Here is a 20,794-nt window from a genome sequence, read left to right as displayed (position 1 = left end):
AGACTTAGCTGTCTATGAACCAAGAAGCAGGCACTCACCAGACACTGAATCCCAAGGTAAGTAGAAAGAAGGTAATAATAAAGATTGAAGGGGAAACAATTAAAAAGATCAATGAAACAAAAAGCTGATTCTCTGCAAGAATAGACAAACCTCTAGCAATACTCGTCAAGCAAAAGAGAGAGCCCAAATAAATAAAATCAGAAATAAAAGAGATTATAGTTGACTCCACAGAAATACAAAAGATCATTAACGAATACTAAGAATCATTATATGCCAACAAATTGGACAATCTAGAAGAAATGGAAAATTTCTAGAAACATACAATCTTTCAAGACTAAGTCAGCAAGAAAATGATATTATGAACAGACATATGACTAGCAACTAAGTTAAAGCAGAAATCAAAACTAAATTGAAGCAAAGGTCATCAAAAAACTCCTAACAATTAGAAAAGTCCAGGACGAAATGCTTTCACAGGTGAATTCTACCATTCAAAAAAATGATAAATACCTATCTTTCTCAAACTATTTCAAAAAATTGAAGAGGAAGGAACTTTTCCAAACTCATACTATGAGGTTGACATTACCCAGATACCCAAACCAGACAAAGAAACTACAAAAAAAAAAAAAAAAGAATTATAGGCCAATTTCTCTGATAAACACAGATGTAAAAATTCTCAACAAAATACTACTAAACCAAATTCACTAATATTAAAAGATCATACTCCATGGGATTTTTATCATGGAGGCAAAAATGGTTCAAAATATACAAAACAATTTATGTGATTCATAACATCAACAAATCCAAGGGTAAAAACCTATGATCATCTCAACAGATGCAGAAAAGAATTTGACAAACTTCAACATTCATTTATGATAAAAACTCAACAAAGTGAATATAAAAGAAACTTATTTCAAAATGATAAAGCCCACAGCTAACATCATCCTCAATGCTGAAAAGATGAATGCTTTTTTTCTAAGATCTGAAACAAGACAAGGATACCCATTCTCACTACTATTATCCAACATAATAGGGGACTACTTGCCAAAGCTAACAGACAAGAAAAAAAAGTAAAAGACATCCAAACTGGAAAGAAGAAGTATCACTATTTGCAGATTACATACTATATAGAGAATTTTAAAGATTCCACCAAAGAACTGTTAAAATAAATAAATTCAATAAAGTGGCAGGATACATAATTAATACATAGAAATCCATCATGTTTCTACACACTAATAATAAACAATCATAAGAAGAAATTAAGAAAACAATCCCATTTATAAGTATATCAAAAAGAATAAAATACCTAGGAATAAATTTAACCAAGGAGATGAAAGACCTGTACTCTGAAAACTGTAAGACACTGAAGAGAGAAATTGAAGAGGGCACAAATAAATGGAAGGATATACCATGCTCTTAGATAGAAAGTATTATTTTCATTAAAACAACCATACTGCATAAAGTAATCTACAGATTCAATGCAATCCCTATCAAAATACCAATGGCATTCCTTTCAAAACTAGAACAATAATCCTAAAATTTATACGATTTACAAAAAAACACAAATAGCCCAAACAATCTTGACAAGGAAGAACAAAGTTGAAATAAACCCTTGCCAATGTAATCAACCGATCTAAGACAAAGAGGGAAAAATACACAATGGAGAAATGACGGTCTCTTAAACAAGAGAAACTGGGACTACTGAACATATGTAAAAAAATAAAATAGGACCAATCTCTTAAACTATATATAAAAATAGATTCAAAATAAATTAAAGTCTTAAATGTAAGACCCGAAACCACACAACTCCCAGAAAAAAACATAGGTAAAAAATTATTTAACATCAGTCTTAATAATATCTCTTTGGGTATGTCTCCTCAGGCAATGAAAATAAAAGCAAAAATAAACACATGAGACTTCAACAAACTAAAAAGCATCTATATAGTGAGGGATACTATCAACAAAACCAAAAGAAGCCCGACCAGGTGGTGGCACAGTGGATAGAGTGTTGGACTGGAACTCAAAAGACCCAGGTTTGAAAAACGAGGTTGCCAGCATGAGCTTAGGCTCACCAGCTTGAGCACGAGATTGATGGTTTGAGTGTAGGATCATAGACATAACCCCATGGTCGCTGGCTTGAGCCCGAGCCCAAGATTGCTGGCATAAGCAAGGGGTCCCTCACTATGCTGGAGCCCCCCCCCCCACTCCTGTCAAGGCACATGAGAAAGCAATCAATAAACAACTAAGGAGCTGCAACTATGAGTTGATGCTTCTTATCTCTCTCCTTTCCTGTCTGTCTGTCCCTATCTGTCCCTCTGTTTGTCTTTCTCTGTCAAAAACAACAAACCACCAAAAGAAAACCTACTGAATGGGAGAATATATTTGTAAATGATATATTCAATAAGCGGTTGAGACTCAGTTGTTCATATGGAAAATAATACAATAATTTATAAAAATACAAGAATAAAGTTCATTTGCATACTCACAACTATAACCCTACTTTTGTCCAGCCCTGTATTATTGGCTATTTTCTCCTTCCCGTTTTTCTCCCAGCCTCCCCTTCGGCAAGCATCAGTTTCTTCTTTGTTTTTATGAATCTGTTTTTGTTTTGTTTGGATTTAAAAAAAAATCCACAATTAAGTGAAATCATGTGTTATTTGCCTGTCGGTTAAATAAGTTTGTAAATATGATATATGTTTGCTCACTTATAGTTTGCATTGGGTGTGGGGGACAGGCTGTAAGCCGGCAAAGTCATTATAGCCTAAGGCTTAGTTTTTAAGACTAAGCCTTTCCCACCCTTTTAATACTAACATCTTTTCAAAACTAAGTTTTTTCCCACACCCTTGACTGTTGCATGATGTAGGGTGATACACTCTTATGAGGAATCCCATTATGCCTCAGATAAGTGGCTTTGTATCAGAAACTTCCTTATTTGTATATTGGCTTAAAGGTTTTGATTTCTACACAATAAAATAAGGGAGACTGGGGCTCTCTCTCTCTCTCTCAGTTCCTGAAATTAGCATTACAGAGGAGAGGCAGCCAAAATGGTGGAGTGCGGAAGGAGAAGCCAGTTTGTGCAGTTTGTGTAGAGAGAAGAAGATGGGGAACAGAGGTGAATAAGGCTGGTGAGGTAGAAACCTTTGATTCTAGGAAACTCGGTAAGTCAGTGGCTCTGGGAGCGTTGGATGGAAAGGGAATTTTCCCACTGTGTGTATTTCTCGACTGCTGGGTGCGAGCTAGGATTAAATGTAATGGCCCACCAGTTCTTGGCTCCGTTGTTTCATTACCATCTATCCCAGGGGTCCCCAAACTACGGCCCGCGGGCCGCATGCAGCCCCCTGAGGCCATTTATCCGGCCCCTACGGCACTTCTGGAAGGGGCACCTCTTTCATTGGTGGTCAGTGAGAGGAGCATAGTTCCCATTGAAATACTGGTCAGTTTGTTGATTTAAATTTACTTGTTCTTTATTTTAAATATTGTATTTATTTCAGTTTTGTCTTTTTACTTTAAAATAAGATATGTGCAGTGTGCATAGGGATTTGTTCATAGTTTTTTTTATAGTCCGGCCCTCCAACGGTCTGAGGCACAGTGAACTGGCCCCCTGTGAAAAAAGTTTGGGGACCCCTGATCTATCCAAATCAAATTCGAACCTACACAGGCCAGGTAGCTGTGATGGTGGCCATGGCTACAGGCTTTACATTTGCCTTTCTCTGTCTAGCTTATTCTATTTAGCATAATACTCGCTGGGTCCATCCATGTTGTTGCAAATGGCAGGATTTGATTCTTTTTTTTAATTGCTGAATAATACTGCATTGTATACATATCTACACCAATCCTTCTTTATCCATTCATTATACATCACATCTTCTTTATTCATTCATCTATCGATGAACCTATGTTGCTTCCATATCTTGGCTATTTTAATGCTGCAACGAACACAGTAGTGCACATATCTTTTTGAATTAGTGTTTTCACTTCTATGGATAAATACCCAGAAGTACTGCTGAGTCTTGTGCAGATTTAGTTTTTCAAAGACTGTTTTCCACAGGGCTACACTCATTTGCAGTCATATCAATAGTGCACAAGGGTTCCTTTTTCTGCATATCCTTGCAAGCACTTGCTATTCTGAGAACTCTTTCATGACAACCATTCTGACAGGTGCAAGATGGTATCTCACTGCAGTTTTGATGTGTATTTCCTTGATGATTAGTTGAGCATCTCTTCATATGTCTATTGGCCATCTGTATTATCTTTTTTGGAGAAATGTCTCTTCATGTCATCCACACAATACTTAATCAGATTATTTTTTGTTATCAAGTTGTATGAGTACCTTATACATGGTGGGACAAAAGTAGGGTTACAGTTGTAAGTATGCAAAAGAGTTTATTCTTTCATTCTTTATTAATTATATTATTTTCCATATGAACAACTGTAACCCTACTTTTGCCCCATCTATATTTATAGTCTGTAATCTCAATTTTGTTCCTCTTTAACCCAACAGTTTTATGGTTCTGCTAACTTTAATCTATATAATACTTACTATTTGCAATTTGTTAGGTTTTCACTATTACCTATACCATGGTATTAATTTTCCATTGGCTTTTCCATTGGCATCTGCATATCAAATGTATTCTTTGCACTTGTATCTGTAGCTGTAAAATCATGCTGTGTTATTCAAATTCTTTAGAAACTAGTTAACATCTTTTGCTTTAAACATTTCAATGTTAGATGCTTGGTGCAAAAAGGTTCATCGTCATCGAATTCACTTAACAGATATTAGGTTTTATCAATATAAACTAACATTCTTGTATCATCAAACCATTCCCCAATCTCTCTGAATTCCATTTTGTCTAGTATTAGGGGCCACTTCTTGCTTCTGTCATCAATCTGTATATACATATATCTCTATTTTTCCTAATATTTTTATCACTTAAACAGAATTTTTACTTTCACTCAATCTGAAATGTTTCATCTTTTAATCAGAGAAGCAACAGCACATTGCTTCCATGAAAACTATCTTTAATGTTTTAGACTCAAAGGCAAGTTATTTTAAAAAGTCTGTTAAATTTTAGTGTATTGAGAGGAAAAGCCTGTACAGATACAAAAATATTCCGCACTCAGATTTTTTAGGAAGTTTAAGTTCTTACATAAAGAAATCAACACACACACACACAAAAAAAACTCTGATAATGCAACAGGATAGGATTATGTAAAAAAAAAGAGGAACAGATATATATGCAAAAAAAAAAACACTTCTAGGGTTACAGCAAAAGAACAATGAATAAGTATAAATTTATATTTTGAGTGTTTTTAAGAAATAATATCTTGCTTTAATACATTTTAAATTAACCCACAACTACCACCAACTCAAACTAAATAAGAGGTTTCAAATGTAAATGAGAAAATAGTAAATATATTATTTCCCGGAAAACTTAAAGCCTTTTGTATGTTTTACTTAAGATTTTATTTATAGATTTAAAAATCAAAGTCTTAGAAAAGCCAAATCCGACAATGGATTACAAACAACAGCTGATGCCAACCCAAGAAGACCTAGAAATAACACAACTGAAAATTGGAGGGAGACAACACCAATCCTAGACTTAACCAGCTTTAAAAAAACACACCCAAACACAGAGACTTAATGGGAAGACAGAGAAGTGCAATCCAAATGAATCAACAAGAGAAACTTCCAGAAAAATGAACTGAGTGATATGAAAATAACCAAACTACCAGATGCAGAGTTTAAAATAATGATTATAGAATGCTGAAAGATCTTAGAACAACAACAAAGGACATAATGAGCACATAAACAAAGCGATTACAAGCATCAAAAAGGACAGTGAAATAATGAAGAACCAGTCGGAAATGACAAATACAATATCAGAAATGAAGACTACACTAGAAGCAATTAATAGCAGGCTAGATGAAGCAGAGAATTGAATCAGCAATTTAGAAGACAAGATAAATGAAAACACAGAAGCAGAGCAGCAAAAAGAAAAGAGGCTGAAAAAATCTGAGAAAACTCTGAGAACTCTGTGACAACCGAGAAACAACATCCGCATCATATGGGTTCCTGAAGAAGAAAAAGAACAAGGGATAGAGACATTGTTCAATGAAATCATAGCTGAAAATTTCCCTAAATTGATGCAGAAAGTCACACAGTTCAAGAGACACAGAGAATTCCATTAAAAAGAAATCCAAAGAAGTCTACACCAAGACACATCATAAAATACCAAACCTAAGAGATAAAGAGAAAATATTAAAAGCTGCTAGAGAAAAAAAGGTTATCACCTACAAAGAAGCCCCCATAAGGACGACATCTGACTTCTCAACAGAAACACTTGAGGCCCAAAGGGAATGGCAAGAAATATTCAAAGTAATGGAGAACAAGAGCCTACAACCAAGACTTCTTTATCCAGCAAGGCTATAGTTTAAAATTGAAGGAGAAATAAAAAGCTTTCCAGACCAAAAAAAACCCAAAAAACAAAAAACTTAAGGAATTCATTACAACCAAACCAATGCTGCAAGAAATGTTAAGGGGCCTGTAGTAAACAGAACAAAAAGGGAAAGAATATAGTAAAAGAGGAATAAAGCTTTAAAGAATAGAATGGCAATATCAACTATATATAAATAATAACCTTAAATGTAAATGGATTAAATGAGTCAATCAAAAGACATAGGGTAGCTGCATGGATTAAAAAAACAGAACCCATACATATGCTGTCTATAAGAGACACACCACAAAACAAAAGATACACAAAGACTGAAGGTAAAAGGATAAAAAAAAAAAATTTCATGCAAATGGAAATGAAGAAAAAGCCAGGGTAGCAATACTTGTATCAGACAAAATGGAATTTAAAACAAAGGCTATAGTAAGAGATAAAGAAGGTCACTACATAATGATAAAAGGAGCAATCCAACAGAAAGATATAACCATTATAAATATCTACGCACCTAATATAGGAGTATCTAAATATATAAAGCAGACTTTGATGGATATAAAGAGCAAGATCAACAGCAATACTATAATAGTAGGATATTTCAATACCCCACTAACATCACTAGATAGACCCTCAAGAAAGAAAATTAACAAAGAAACAGCAGAATTAAAAGACAAACTAAATCAATTCAATTTAATATCTTCAGAACGTTTCAACCTAAAGCAGCAGAATATAAATTCTTTTCAAGTGCTCATGTTACATTCTCTAGGATAGACTACATGTTAGGGCACAAAAGCGGTCTCAACAAATTTAAGAAGATTGAAATCATATCAAGCACTTTCTCTGATCACAATGGCATAAAACTAGAAATCAACCACAACAGAAAAACTCAAAATTCTCAAACACATGGAAACTAAATAGCAGGTTGTTAAATAACGAATGGATTAACAATGAGATCAAAGAAGAAATAAAAAAATTCCTAGAAACAAATGATAAAAAGCATACAACAAATCAAAATTTATGAGACACAGCAAAAGCAGTACTGAGAGGGAAGTTCATAGCACTACAGGCATACTTTAAGAAGCTAGAAAAAGCTCAAATAAACAACTTAAACCTGCATCTAAAAGAAGTAGACAAGAACAGCAAGTAAAGCCTAGAGGTAGGAGAAGGAAGGAAATAATAAAGATCAGAGAAGAAATAAATGACATAGAGGCTAAAGAAACAATACAGAGGATCAATGAAACCAAGAGCTGGTTCTTTGAAAGGATAAACAAGATTGATGAACTTTTGACCAGACTCATCAAGAAAAAAAGAGAGAGGACTCAAATAAATAAAATTAGAAATAAAAATGGAGAAGTAACTGACATTACAGAAATACAAAGGATTGTAAGAAAATACTATGAAGATCTGTATGCCAAAAAATTAGACAACCTAACAAGTGAAATGAATAAATTCCTTGAAACATATAACCTTTCAAAAATCAATCTGGAAGAATCAGAAAACCTAAACAGACTGACTACAACAAATGAGATCGAAACAGTTATCAAAAACTCCCAACAAACAAGAGCCCTGGGCCAGATGGCTTCACAGGTGAATTCCACCAAATACTCCTATCATTCTCAAGCTATTTCAAAATATTCAAGAGAAAGGAAGACTTCCAAGCTTCTTTAATGAGGCGAGCATAATTCTGATTCCAAAACCAGGCAAATACAACACAAAGAAAGAAAATTATAGGCCAATATCCCTGATGAACTTAGATGCAAAAATGCTCAACAAAATATTAGCAAACCAGACACAGCAATACATAAAAAAGGTATACATTTTGATCAAGTGGGATTCATTCTGGGGAGGCAAGGATGGTCCAATATTTGTAAATCAATCAATGTGATTCATTACATAAACAAAAGGATGGAGAAAAACCACATGATAATATCAATAGATGCAGAAAAAGCATTTGATAAAATCCAGCACCTATTTATGATCAAAACTCTCAGCAAAGTGGGAATAAAGGGAACATACCTCAACATGATAAACACCATCTATGACAAACCCACAGCCAACATCATACTCAATGGGCAAAAGTTAAAAGCAATCCCCTTAAGATGAGAAACAAGGCAGGGTTGCCCCTTTTCACCACTATTATTCAATATAGTCCTGAAGTCCTAGCCACAGCAATCAGACAAGAAGAAGAAATAAAAGGCATCCAAATTGGAAAAGAAGAAGTAAAACTATCATTATTTGCAGATGATACGATACTATATATAGAAAACCCTAAAGTCTCAGTCAAAAAACTACCTGATAAATAAACTCAGCTAAGTGGCAGGATATAAAATTAATACGCAGAAATCAGAGGCATTTTTATACACCAACAATGAACAATCAGAAAGAGAAATTAAGAAAACAATACCCTTCACCATTGCAACCAAAAAAATAAAGTACCTAGGAGTAAATTTTTTTTTTTTTTGTATTTTTCTGAAGCTGGAAATGGGGAGAGACAGTCAGACAGACTCCCGCATGCGCCCGACCGGGATCCACCCGGCACGCCCACCAGGGGGCGATGCTCTGCCCACCAGGGGGCGATGCTCTGTTGCGACCAGAGCCACTCTAGCGCTTGGGGCAGAGGCCAAGGAGCCATCCCCAGCGCCCAGGCCATCTTTGCTCCAATGGAGCCTCGCTGCGGGAGGGGAAGAGAGAGACAGAGAGGAAGGAGAGGGGGAGGGGTGGAGAAGCAGATGGGCGCTTCTCCTGTGTGCCCTGGCCGGGAATCAAATCCGGGACTTCTGCACGCCAGGCCGATGCTCTACCACTGAGCCAACTGGCCAGGGCCCTAGGAGTAAATTTAACCAAGGAGGTTAAAGACTTGTATTTGGAAAATTATAAAACATTAATAAAAGAAACCAAGGAAGATACAAACAAGTGGAAGCATACACTGTGTTAACGGTTAGGAAGAATAAATATCATTAAAATGTCTATATTACCCAAAGTAATGTACAATAAATTCAATGCAATACCAATTAAAATACCAATGACATACTTCAAAGTAATAGAACTCATATTCCAAAAATTTATATGGAACCAAAAAAGAACATGAATAGCTTCAGCAATCTTGAAGAAGAATAATCAAGTGGGAGGTATCACACTTACTGATATCAAGTTATACTACAAGGCCACTGTCCTCAAAACAGCCTGGTACTGGCATAAGAACAGGCATACAAATCAATGGAACAGAACAGAGAACCCAGAAATAAACCCACACCTTTATGGACAATTGATATTTGACAAAGGAGGTAAGAGCATACAATGGAGTAAAGACAGTCTCTTTATCAAATGGTGTTGTGAAAATTGGACAGCTAACTGCAAAAAAAATGAAACTAGACCACCAACTTACACCATTCACAAAAAAAAACTCAAAATGGATAAAAGACTCTAAGTCATGAAACCATAAGCATCTTAGAAGAAAACATAGGCAGTAAGCTCTCCGACAGCTCTCGCAACAATATATTTGCAGATTTATTTCCACGGGCAAGTGAAATAAGACAGGATAAACAAATGGGACTATATCATACCAAAATGCTTTTGTACAGCTAAAGACAATATGAACAGAAAAAAAAGACAAACCACACAGTGGGAGAACATATTCGACAATACATCTGATAAGGGGTTAATAACCAAAATTTATAAAGAACTTGTAAAATTAAACACCAGGAAGACAAACAATCTAATCAAAAAATGGGCAAAAGAAATGAATAGACACTTTTCCAAAGAGGACATACAGATGGCCAATACTCATATGAAAAAATGTTCAAGGTCACTAATCATCAGAGAAATGCAAATTAAACCCACAATGAGATATCACCTCACACCAGTCAGAATGGCGCTCATTAACAGAACAACACAGGATAGGTGCTGGGGAGGATGTGGAGAAAGGGGAACCTTCCTGCATTGCTGGTGGGAATGCAGACTGGTGCAGCCACTGTGGAAAACAGTATGGAGATTCCTCAAAAAATTAAAAATGGATCTGCATTTAGACTCAGCCATCCCACTTTTAGGAATATATCCCAAGAACACCATATCACCGACTGAAAAAAAGAAATGCACCCCCATGTTTATGGCAGCATTGTTCACAATAGCGAAGATCTGGAAACAGCCCAAGTGTCCGTCAGTGGATGAGTGAATTAAAAAGCAATAGTCCATATATTCAATAAAATACGATAGAGCCATGAAAAAGAAGGAAATATTACCTTTTGCAACAACACTGATGGACCTGGAAACTATTATGTTAACTGAAATAAGCCAGGCAGAGAAAGAAAAATACCATATGACCTCACTCATTTGAGGAATCCAATGAACAATGTGAACTGAGAAACAGAATTGAGACAGAGGAGGGAGCAAAGGGACCAGAGGAAAAGAGGACAGAGGGAAAGGGGATGATAGGATGGGATAAACCTGAAGGGAAGGGGGGAGGGCGCTGTAGAGAAGGAGGAAAGAGAGATGTACAGGGGACAAGGGGAAGAGTAGATGCATTCGGAGCAATCCTAGAATTCATATAAACACAATTAAATAAAAAGAAAAAGAGAAAAAAAATTAAAGTCTTAAAAGAAGCCAGAGAAAACAAGGGCCAGATAGGAATGATGTTTAACCACTCATTAGAAACAATGCAAGATAAAACACAATGGGATTACATCAATAAAATAACAAAAAACCAAAAACGGGAGTAGGGGGAACCTACATTCAGTGAAAAGATACTTTCAAAATGAAGATACATTAAAAATGTTCATATAAAACAGTTAAACTACTCTCCAGCAGATCTGTACCACACTATTCCTCACAAAGCCCTATTAGAATGCAAATAAATTAATGTGACATTAGTATAAGCATATACTCTAACTTGATCTAATTTTAATATTATTTAATTAAAAAGAGATTGGTTGTAATCTCCAGTATTAGTTATAAAATATATTTTTACCTACTACATGATCACCATGATACGAGTTCATTTTTGCAATATGTGACTACTTATATGTATAACATAACACTACAGCAAAAAGAACTATTTACTACACTCATGAGCAAACTTACATTTTTGTTTTGGAAAAATCTGTTCAGGATGCTGTAAAAAAATTAAAAGTATATTAAATAATTATTATAACATAAAACTAAATAAAAAATTTAAAATATTAATTAAGATAATTACCTTCATTATTGGCCTGGCTCGCTTCTCAAACAAACCACTAGGAAAAAGGTAAGCAATAGCTCTCTGAAAACATACATAAAGGTTAATTAACAACTGTCATAAAAACCAGTTAAGGTTATGATTAACAGCTACTGAGTGCCTACTATGTGCCAGGCATCACACTAACAGTTTCATATACATCACCTCATTTCAAATTATTCTAAATCAGTGGTAGTCAACCTGGTCCCTACCGCCCACTAGTGGGTGTTCCAGCTTTCATGGTGGGCGGTAGCGGAGCAACCAAAGTATAAATGAAAAGATAGATTTCAACAACTATAGTAAGTTGTTTTATAAAGATTTATTCTGCCAACCTTAGCGAAAATCCAACATAAAGTACTTAGTAAGGAATTATTATATGCTTTAACTTGCTGTAACTCTGCTTTATAAATTTTATAAAGTAAAGTTACTTCCCTACTTTATAAATCACCATTACTGTGGAACCCATGGGTGGTTAGAAAATTTTACTACTAACAGATACAAAAGTGGGCGGTAGATATAAAAAGGTTGACTACTGTTGCTCTAAATGAAAGAATAAGTTACCACATACACATCTCCCAAAAGAAAAAAGTTGTAAGGAAAGTAGTCCCTAGTTCCACAACCCCCAGTAGATGCCTGAAACCACGGCTGGTACCCAACCTTATGCGTGCTGTTTTTTCCTATACATACATAGCTATGGTAAAGTTTACAGCCTCTCTTTGGCATGTCTGAATTGCCAGCATTACCACTCCTACACTTTGGAGTCGTTATTAAGTAAAATAATGGTTCCTAAACACAAGCACTGTGATACCTCAGCAGTAGACCTGATACTAAGTGACTAGAGGATCTGATAACTAAGATGCTAAGTAACTAATGAGAAGAGAGCAAACAGAGCTGGACAAAAGGACTCACATCCCTAGTTAGGTTGAGTGGGACAGCAATTTCAAATTTTCCATTTCATATTTTTGGATTCAAACAGTCGATAGGTAGCTGAAAGTGAGGAGAGTGAAACTGCAGATAAGGGGTGGGGCCTACTGTGTTAGTAAACTAGCTATTAACGATTTTCAAGTATTACTTCAAACAAGAAGGTGCTAACACACACAATATCTCTCTCTCTCTCTCTCTCTCTCTCTCTCTCTCTCTCTTGTGAAAGAGACAGAGACAGAGAGAAGGACAGATAGGGACAGACAGACTAGAAGGGAGAGAGATAAGAAGCATCAATTCTTTGTTGCAGCACCTTAGTTGCTCATTGATTGCTTTCTCATCATATGTGCCTTGATCCGGGAGCTACAGCAGACCAAATGACTCTTTGCTCAAGCTAGCAACTTTGGGCTCAAGCAAGTAAGCTTTGCTCAAACCAGATGAGCCCATGCTCAAGCTGGCGACCTCAGGGTTTCAAACCTGGGTCCTCCACATCCCAGTCCGACACACTATCCACTGAGCCACTGCCTAATCAGGCTTTTTTAAGTTATTGAGAGATAGGGAGGCAGAGAGAGCAGATTCCCACATGCGCCCCAATGGGGATCCACCTGGTAAGCCCCCCTATAATGGGATGCTCTGTCCATATGGGCCTGCTGCTCCGTTACTTGGAAACCAAGCAATTTTTAGCACCTGAGGGGAGGCCATGGTACCATCCTTAGCACCTGGGGCCAACTTGCTCAAATGAGCCATGGCTGGGAGAGCGGAAGGGAGAGAGAGAAAGGGGAGGAAGGGGTAAAGAAGCAGATGGTTGCTTCTCCTGTGTGCCCTGATCCAGAATTGAACCCAGAACTTCCACACGCTGCGTTGACACTCTACCACTAAGCCAACTGGCCAAGGCCTCCAAATATAATTTTAACTCTCCATCTCGACACTTACCCCCGTGAATTCACCCCTCTGGCTTCCTTACACAGTTTTTCTCAAAAGCTACACCCTCAAGAGACTTCCCCAAGCTTTCCTTGGCGATGGTAGACAACCTCATCCTCATTCTTACACCTGACAGCCTCTGCCTCACACTGGGAAACATTTCATGGAAGATAAGAGTTTTCCACCGGCAGATTTGAGTCGTTAGGGCTTCTCAAAATATGCCATATAAAAATACAATTTTCTAATTCAACACAAAGCTAAAGAGGGTATTTAAAATAAGAATTTCACATAAAATTTTAATTAAAGGTAGAGATTTGGTCAAGAAAGGTATAGGAGTACAGATAGAAAAGAAAATGAAAGGCAAAGAAAGCGTTAAAGCCCTGGCCATTGGCTCAGCAGCAGAGCGTCAGACAGGCATGCAAAAGTCCCAGGTTTGATTCCTGGTCAGGGCACACAGGAGAAGGAACCACCTGCTTCTCCACTCCTCCCCATTCTCTCTCTTACTCTACTCTCTCTTCCCCTCCCACAGCCATGGCTCAAACGGTCTGAGCAAGTTGTCCACGGGTGCTGAGGATGGCTCCATGGCCTTGCCTCAGGTATTAAAAATGACTTGGTTGCCAAGCAACAACGCAGAGGCCCCAGATGGGTAGAGCATCACCCCATAGGGGGTTTGAGAGGTGGGTCCTGGCCTGGGTGCATGTGGGAGTCTGTCTCTGCCTCCCTGCCTCTCACTTAATTTAAAAAAGAAAAGAGAAGAGAAGTGTTAAAATAGGTCAGTCTTTTTTTTTTTTTTTTTAGCAGTTTTCTGATACATTATTCAGAAATAGCTATTTGGCATGACAAAATATGCAGACTTTAAATATTCCAATAGGTGAAATGAAGTCAGGCAGAGAACCGCTGGAGGAGGTACTTGACTCTCCAACATTGCTATGAGCTATATATACTCTCTGGCTCGTGTGGCACACACCAGGCAATAGGGGGAAACCACCAGCAGCAAATGTCTTTGGGTGCCTTAATTATCCAGGAAAACTGGCATTTCACATCTGAACTGGGGTTTGGCCCACTTGGACCAAGTTTATCAACCACAACAGAATTAACAAAAATTTCATGATTATCTAAAATAAAATAAGTACATTTTTACTTATAGGCAATCTACCTGAAAAACTAGTATTTAAACAAGAAGTCCAGCCCTTGCATACACACAAAAATATGTATGTTTGTTAGATCTCGATTTTTTAAGAGGCTTCAACACAGCATTACTAACCTAATATTTTTACTTATTTTAGGGTTAGCATTTGTGTTTAAAGAGATCTTTTCTCAGTCTAGGAACCAGACTTTGGATGTAGCCTATAGTTACCACACTGGTATTCAAACATCAACATCCATGTCTGTGCATCTGAAATATATACCAAATCAATGCCTTACTCTGATTTAAGGTTGTTGATGCCTTGAATCCTTCAGTTTTAAATTCACTCAGAAAAGAAATCTGAGCTACAGAAATAGAAAACAAAGAACATTTTCCTGGAAGTTCTACTGTAACAATTCCTATATTAAGTAATTGAATTTGTATGAAATTCAACTTGGCAAAGTCCTTAGTGTTTTAAACTCATCTCACATTTGAAAAAATTGTTACATATATGGCTTCGGTTCAATGGTTGGCGTCACAAAAACAGTAACAAAAAAACTCGGCTTCTTCTGGGAAAAAATGATGAAGTACAAACAGTCCCCAACTTAGGATGGTTAACTTAACTTTTCCAATTATACAGTGGTGCAAAAGTAATACAGAACAGTAGAAACCATACTCTGAATTTTTATCTTTTCCCAGGATAGTGACAAGCAATAGGATACTCTCTCACGAAGCTGGGCAGTGACAGTGCCCACAGTTCTCAGTTGTCACGCAATCACGAGGATAAACCAACACACTGCCACATGTTCATTATGTGAAATGATTTCGCCCAACTGAAGACTAAGGTAAGTGTGCTGAGCATGTTTAAGGTAGGCTAGGCTAAGCTATGATGTTCAGTAGGTTAGCTATAGTAATTGTCTTTTTCTAAAAACATACTATTTCTGACTTGTGGTATTTTCAACTTAACAACAGGTCTATTAAGATGTAACATTTCCCTAAGTCGGAAATCATCTATATACATTTAATGATAAGTAGTGATAGAATCCTTTAAACATTTATTAGTAAGTAAGGCTTACCTAAATCCAAAACAAAAATATTGATTAAAAATAAAGAATGCAAATTTTACAAAATAAATCATGGAATAAGATAATTCTCATTTCCTTTTTAAGATTTTAACTAGAATGTTGGTAACTAAAAGGTTCCCTGAAATGAAGGCAAAGTATTTAACTATATTCTTAGGTTTGTGTCAAAGTATAAAAGGATTATAGACTCAACCCAGGAGAAGCGTTGGGTCAGGAATGCAATCCCAATTAATTAGGTATCCCAGCTGGGCAGTGGGTTCGCAGCTGTTAACTTGATCAATGACTTACCTAAATGTCATCTCTACTGATTCGCTTATAAATTACCAGCAAGTGAGACTAATGTACAGGTGCTAATTTATTTAAACTGTTCTCCACATTTCTACATAGCTTTATAAACTGCATCTGGCCCCTAATGTTAGCCGTCAGCTGTACTTAGACATGCCTGTCCTAACGACTCTGTTCATTAGAAGTGAGCACAAATTATGAAATATTGTGAAAAATGATACATCAAATGGAATGGGCACAGCAAATCAATTAGAGAAACTTCATATAGCATATTCACACTTAGGAGAATAAAACATTCTCGTTTCAGAATGAGGTCTAAAATGCCAATTAAAAAGTAATTGGTAGACTTCAGCAGTGTTATATATCAAAGTGCTGGCTTTTTTCCTGAAATTCTATGGTAATGTAGAACTTAACTTTTAATTCCCAAATAAAGACATTAGTAAATGCAAGTGCAATTCCGTATTCATATTACTTAATATACCTGAAATGCCTCCAAAAAATTTATAACTGATACTGCTTAATTCAAAAAGGAAAATGCAAAATATCAGCAATCTTCAACCTTTTTGTTTTTACAGCATGATTTTGAGAAAAATAATTTTTGATGGCACATGTAAATGGATGAAAAGACTCAATGAGCCCTGGCCAGATAGCTCAGATGGTTAGAGCTTCGTCCTGAGGCGCAGAGGTGGCTGGTTCAGTCCCCATCAGGGCACATACAGGAACAGATTGATATTCCTGTCCCTCTCCCTTCCTCTCTCGCTAAAATCAATACTATTACTACTACTACCACTACTATTAAAGTTAAGAAAAAAAGACTCAATGATACTACACATAGTAGCAAAAATTGTAACCCAGTGTCCACTCTAGCATAACAATGAGTTATAATGTCTATAAAATTCTATGGGCAATGACTGCACGATTCCCCTGCCATTCTTTCGCCTTGGGTCACTATTTGAAGACAACTGTTTCCTGTCCTGGGTTTGTTACAGACTTGAGGCTTAATTCTTTAGTCTCTATACATAAGATTTTCTTTTGACCAAAGTGAAACTGCTTTACACTGAATTACAAAACCCACTCAAGCTGAATGTTCGGTTCACAGGTTCCTCCTCACAGAAACATACACTGTTACAGCCAAATAAACTTCTTATATGTACACTGATCAGCATTTGGCAGTTGTGGGTGAAAGGTTTATGGAACAGCAGATGAGAACCACAGCATTAAGTGCTCTTTTCAAAATATCCAGCATGCATTTTAAGTACTTTCAGCAGAACCTGTTTTTGGACTGTTTAAGCTTCTCAAGGTTATCAGCAGCACCCTAATGGTTGTTCAGTGGGAAAGAGTAACAGGTGGTTTCTTTCTTTCTCTTCAATATACTTTTAAAAAAATCAGGCAAAAATTAAACTTTTTAAAACGGAGGAAATCTATACATACTCATGACTAATTTCTTTTTAATTTGGTATTTTACCAACTAAAATAATTTTTCATATAGATTTAATACCAAGAGTATGCATTAAATATAGCAAAATATCAACAGTGACAGGCAGAATTTTCATTCATAACATTTTATCTAATTTAAAAAAATTTAACCAAGATTTGAACTCTTCTAAAATCCTTGTTAAATTAAAAGAAGACTAGCATATAAGATTAGCTAAGTATAATGTTCACAACTGAGTTATATATAATACTGCACTTAGTGAGTCCAGGGGCCAGATTTCTATTCAAGGTCAATCTTCTGGACTAAAGTTGTAAACGTAGAAATCAACAATAACAAAAAAAGCTTCTCAAGAGCAGAAATCAGTGACATAAATTCATGATTTTACCTAGTAGGAAGTACATATGGGTTCTCATGTTGAGTCCAATGGCCCTTAGTTTTAAAATTCACATGCCTAACAAGTTTAGTTATGCCAGAAGTCATGAGTTTAGTTGGAAGTCATGAGAGAGAGGCTAGAGGAAGACACATACAGACATCTTGATAGGAAAGGAGCTGGCAGGCGTCAGAGTGAAGCATAGCCAGGCCATTCAGTACAGGGACATTCAATTAACTATGAGCCACAGTCGAAGTATCACAGTCTAAAACCATACTAAAAAGGACAATCCTTTAAAAGGTACTGTAAGGTTAAATTATACTCACCATACACTACTATATAAGGTTGGGGAAATTATAACTTATTTTAGAAAATGTTACCCAAAAAAATAATCTTTGAAAGTGTAGAAAAAGAGTTTGGGCAAAGAAGGACCTTGTACAACCTTCGTTTCTTCAACATTAAATACTTAACTACCTCATAAGGTTTTCATTAACATTAAAAGTGGTAGTGTGGATCAGGATTCCAGACAGCTTCCTGCATATATAGAAGAGGTGCTTAGTAAGTGGTGGTATTTTTAATTACAAATAATTAAAAATAGGTTTCCCTTATCTGGAAAATTCCCTTTTGTGAAATAGCTAATTTCCTGATCATATTAAATAAAAGAAAAATTACTGTACCTAGTTTTATTTATATATTAAAAGCCAAACATATTATAAAATGTATTATAACTTCTAAATATATAACAGCAATCACAATGTTCTTCCAAAGTCTATCTGGAAGCTTAAAATATTTTCCTGATTTTGGATATCAAACTATTTATTTTTCTGTTCAGAACAAGCTAAATAAGAATGACCAGCTATAATGTCTCTCTTCCAAGTTACACATATAACATAATAATAGTTTCAAAAACATAAATAAAAACAAACCATAATAGCTGTGTAATTTTAACACCCTGATAACAGTAGGCTGTCAATGCCTTCTTTGTTTTTATATCTACTCAGGTGCCAAAGTGAGTCCCCTAAATTTAATAAAATGCCATAGGGTTAATTGATAAAATAAGTGAGACTCAGTGAAGCAGGTCCATCACTTGCAGGAAAGTCCAGCACAGCATAATTATGTCACTGGTATCAGGGAAATGGCTAACACTCCCTCCCAAACAGGCCTTTAGATAGTGAGCGGGGTGAGACAAAATAACAACCTACTATATACAATGTTACCTCCAGTATAATTCACTCAATGATTAACCCATGTACTTAACAGTATTTCAGATTATTCTACCCAACATTCAGTCTTAGGTGACATGGAAAATTTGCATGACAAGGCAATTAGAAAACTAGTAAGTGATTCAAGCTATAGTAAATTTTACTTATTACAATTAATAGTAATGAGAATAACACATTGCATTAATCTCATGTTCCTTCGTTATATTCTTAGGTGGGCAAGCAGCTGTAACTACTTTAGAGATGCGAAAATCAAGTGATAGTGTACCATGACTTGCTAAATATTGCAATGATAGTTAGTGAGACTGTAATTCATCTCTTCATCCCAGGTTCTGCATCTTACTACAACATCAACTGCAATTATAGTGGTTTAAAAAAAAAAAAAAAAAGATCCGTTTCACAACCAAGTTCTACATGTTCTGCATCTATACTCCTCACAATATAAGAAATCCAGCTTCTTTTAAAGTCCAGATTCTACATACTTTAAACAATTGGAGATTTTTTTCATATTAACTCATAATTTCATTACATTTTTTTCCTAAATCTAAGAAAGATTTATCATTATTTTTTATTAGCACAATGATACAAAATAACTTACTTTCACCATATATATACACACACACACACACACACACTCTCACATAGTTCTAAAAGTACAGAAAAGTTGTCACTTCTGACATTTACCTAGTGATTTTAAACATATCCTCTCTGGAAAACAATTCTACATTTTAAAAACCATAACTAAACATATTGTTTCTCATTGAATGATAAAATCCTTTAAGGTTTCTCTAAATAATATAAAAAGGATACTCTAGATCCCTGATGGTGAACCTTTTTATAAAAACCGCCCACTTTTGCAGTGCTCCTCAACCTGGTCCCTCCCGCCCATTAGTGGGCGTTCCAGCTTTCATGGTGGGCTAATCGCGGCCCGGTTGCCAGTCAAGATGTGGATGGTGCAGAGGAAAGTTCAGTGTGTTCTGTGGCTCGCTAAATTCGAATCCGTGACCAAAGTGCAACATGAATGTCTGCGCGTTTATAACGAAGCGCCACCACATAGGAATAACATTACTCGGTGGGATAAGCAGTTGAAGGAAACTGGTAGCTTGGTGGAGAAACCCCGTTCTGGTAGGCCATCAGTCAGTGACGAGTCTGTAGAGGCTATACGGGATAGCTACCGAAGGAGCCCTAGAAAATCTGTGCGAGAGCCCACATCGAACTGCACTGAATAGGTATGAAACTGGGAGAGTTTTCCTTTTATTTGGTGCAGATTTCACATTTCTATCGTCTTTTGTTGCTTTCCTGTGACTGGTCAAAAGTGCACCATGACTTTACGGACACACCGTACAATGGCACCTAATTTACCTTTGTGAAAACTATATAGTGAGTCTAAACTTTTAACTAAGTAATTGAATTAAATTACAGGTCATGTCTATTCTGTAAAAATTAAATTCTCATGAAAATAATTTTAACTCCCAAACTAATATTCTGATTAAACATCCAAGCAATGAACTAACCATTCCAAACAACATAATTCATCTATAATACTTATGTTGTGAAAAGTTTATCCCTTCAGATTTAACTAAAAAACTGTTGACTGATTCTGTTTCTCTCAGTGAGCTAAAATACGCTGCATGTACCTCCCAAAAAGTTGTAAAGAGATGCTCAAAAATGCCTTGAGGTGAACTCATTTGGGAAGTGGGATCTTATTGCTGAGAACTCAGGAACACAAAGGTCACAGAAAAGAGGGGAAGGAACAGTTTCAAAAACAAACAGTAATAAAAAGGA

General features: G+C 36.1%; 1 protein-coding gene across 2 annotated transcripts in view; it reads right to left on the bottom strand.

Annotated features, from left to right (window-relative positions):
• Positions 1–20,794, bottom strand: part of MRPS9 (mitochondrial ribosomal protein S9) — a 63,517-nt gene that overhangs the window by 31,451 nt on the left and 11,272 nt on the right. Inside the window, exons 3-4 of one of the 2 annotated variants that reach the window (XM_066377515.1) lie at positions 11,632–11,694; positions 11,517–11,547 (exon numbers count right to left, since the gene is read on the bottom strand). The exons of the other annotated variant lie outside the window; for it this stretch is intronic. Of the exons in view, the coding sequence (XP_066233612.1) occupies positions 11,517–11,547; positions 11,632–11,694 (94 nt within the window). The remainder of the gene's footprint in view (positions 1–11,516; positions 11,548–11,631; positions 11,695–20,794) is intronic. 2 annotated transcript variants of the gene reach the window in all.

Source organism: Saccopteryx leptura, chromosome 3 (assembly GCF_036850995.1).
Source record: "Saccopteryx leptura isolate mSacLep1 chromosome 3, mSacLep1_pri_phased_curated, whole genome shotgun sequence".
NCBI lineage: Eukaryota > Metazoa > Chordata > Mammalia > Chiroptera > Emballonuridae > Saccopteryx > Saccopteryx leptura.
This window is presented reverse-complemented; position numbering and strand designations above follow the sequence as displayed.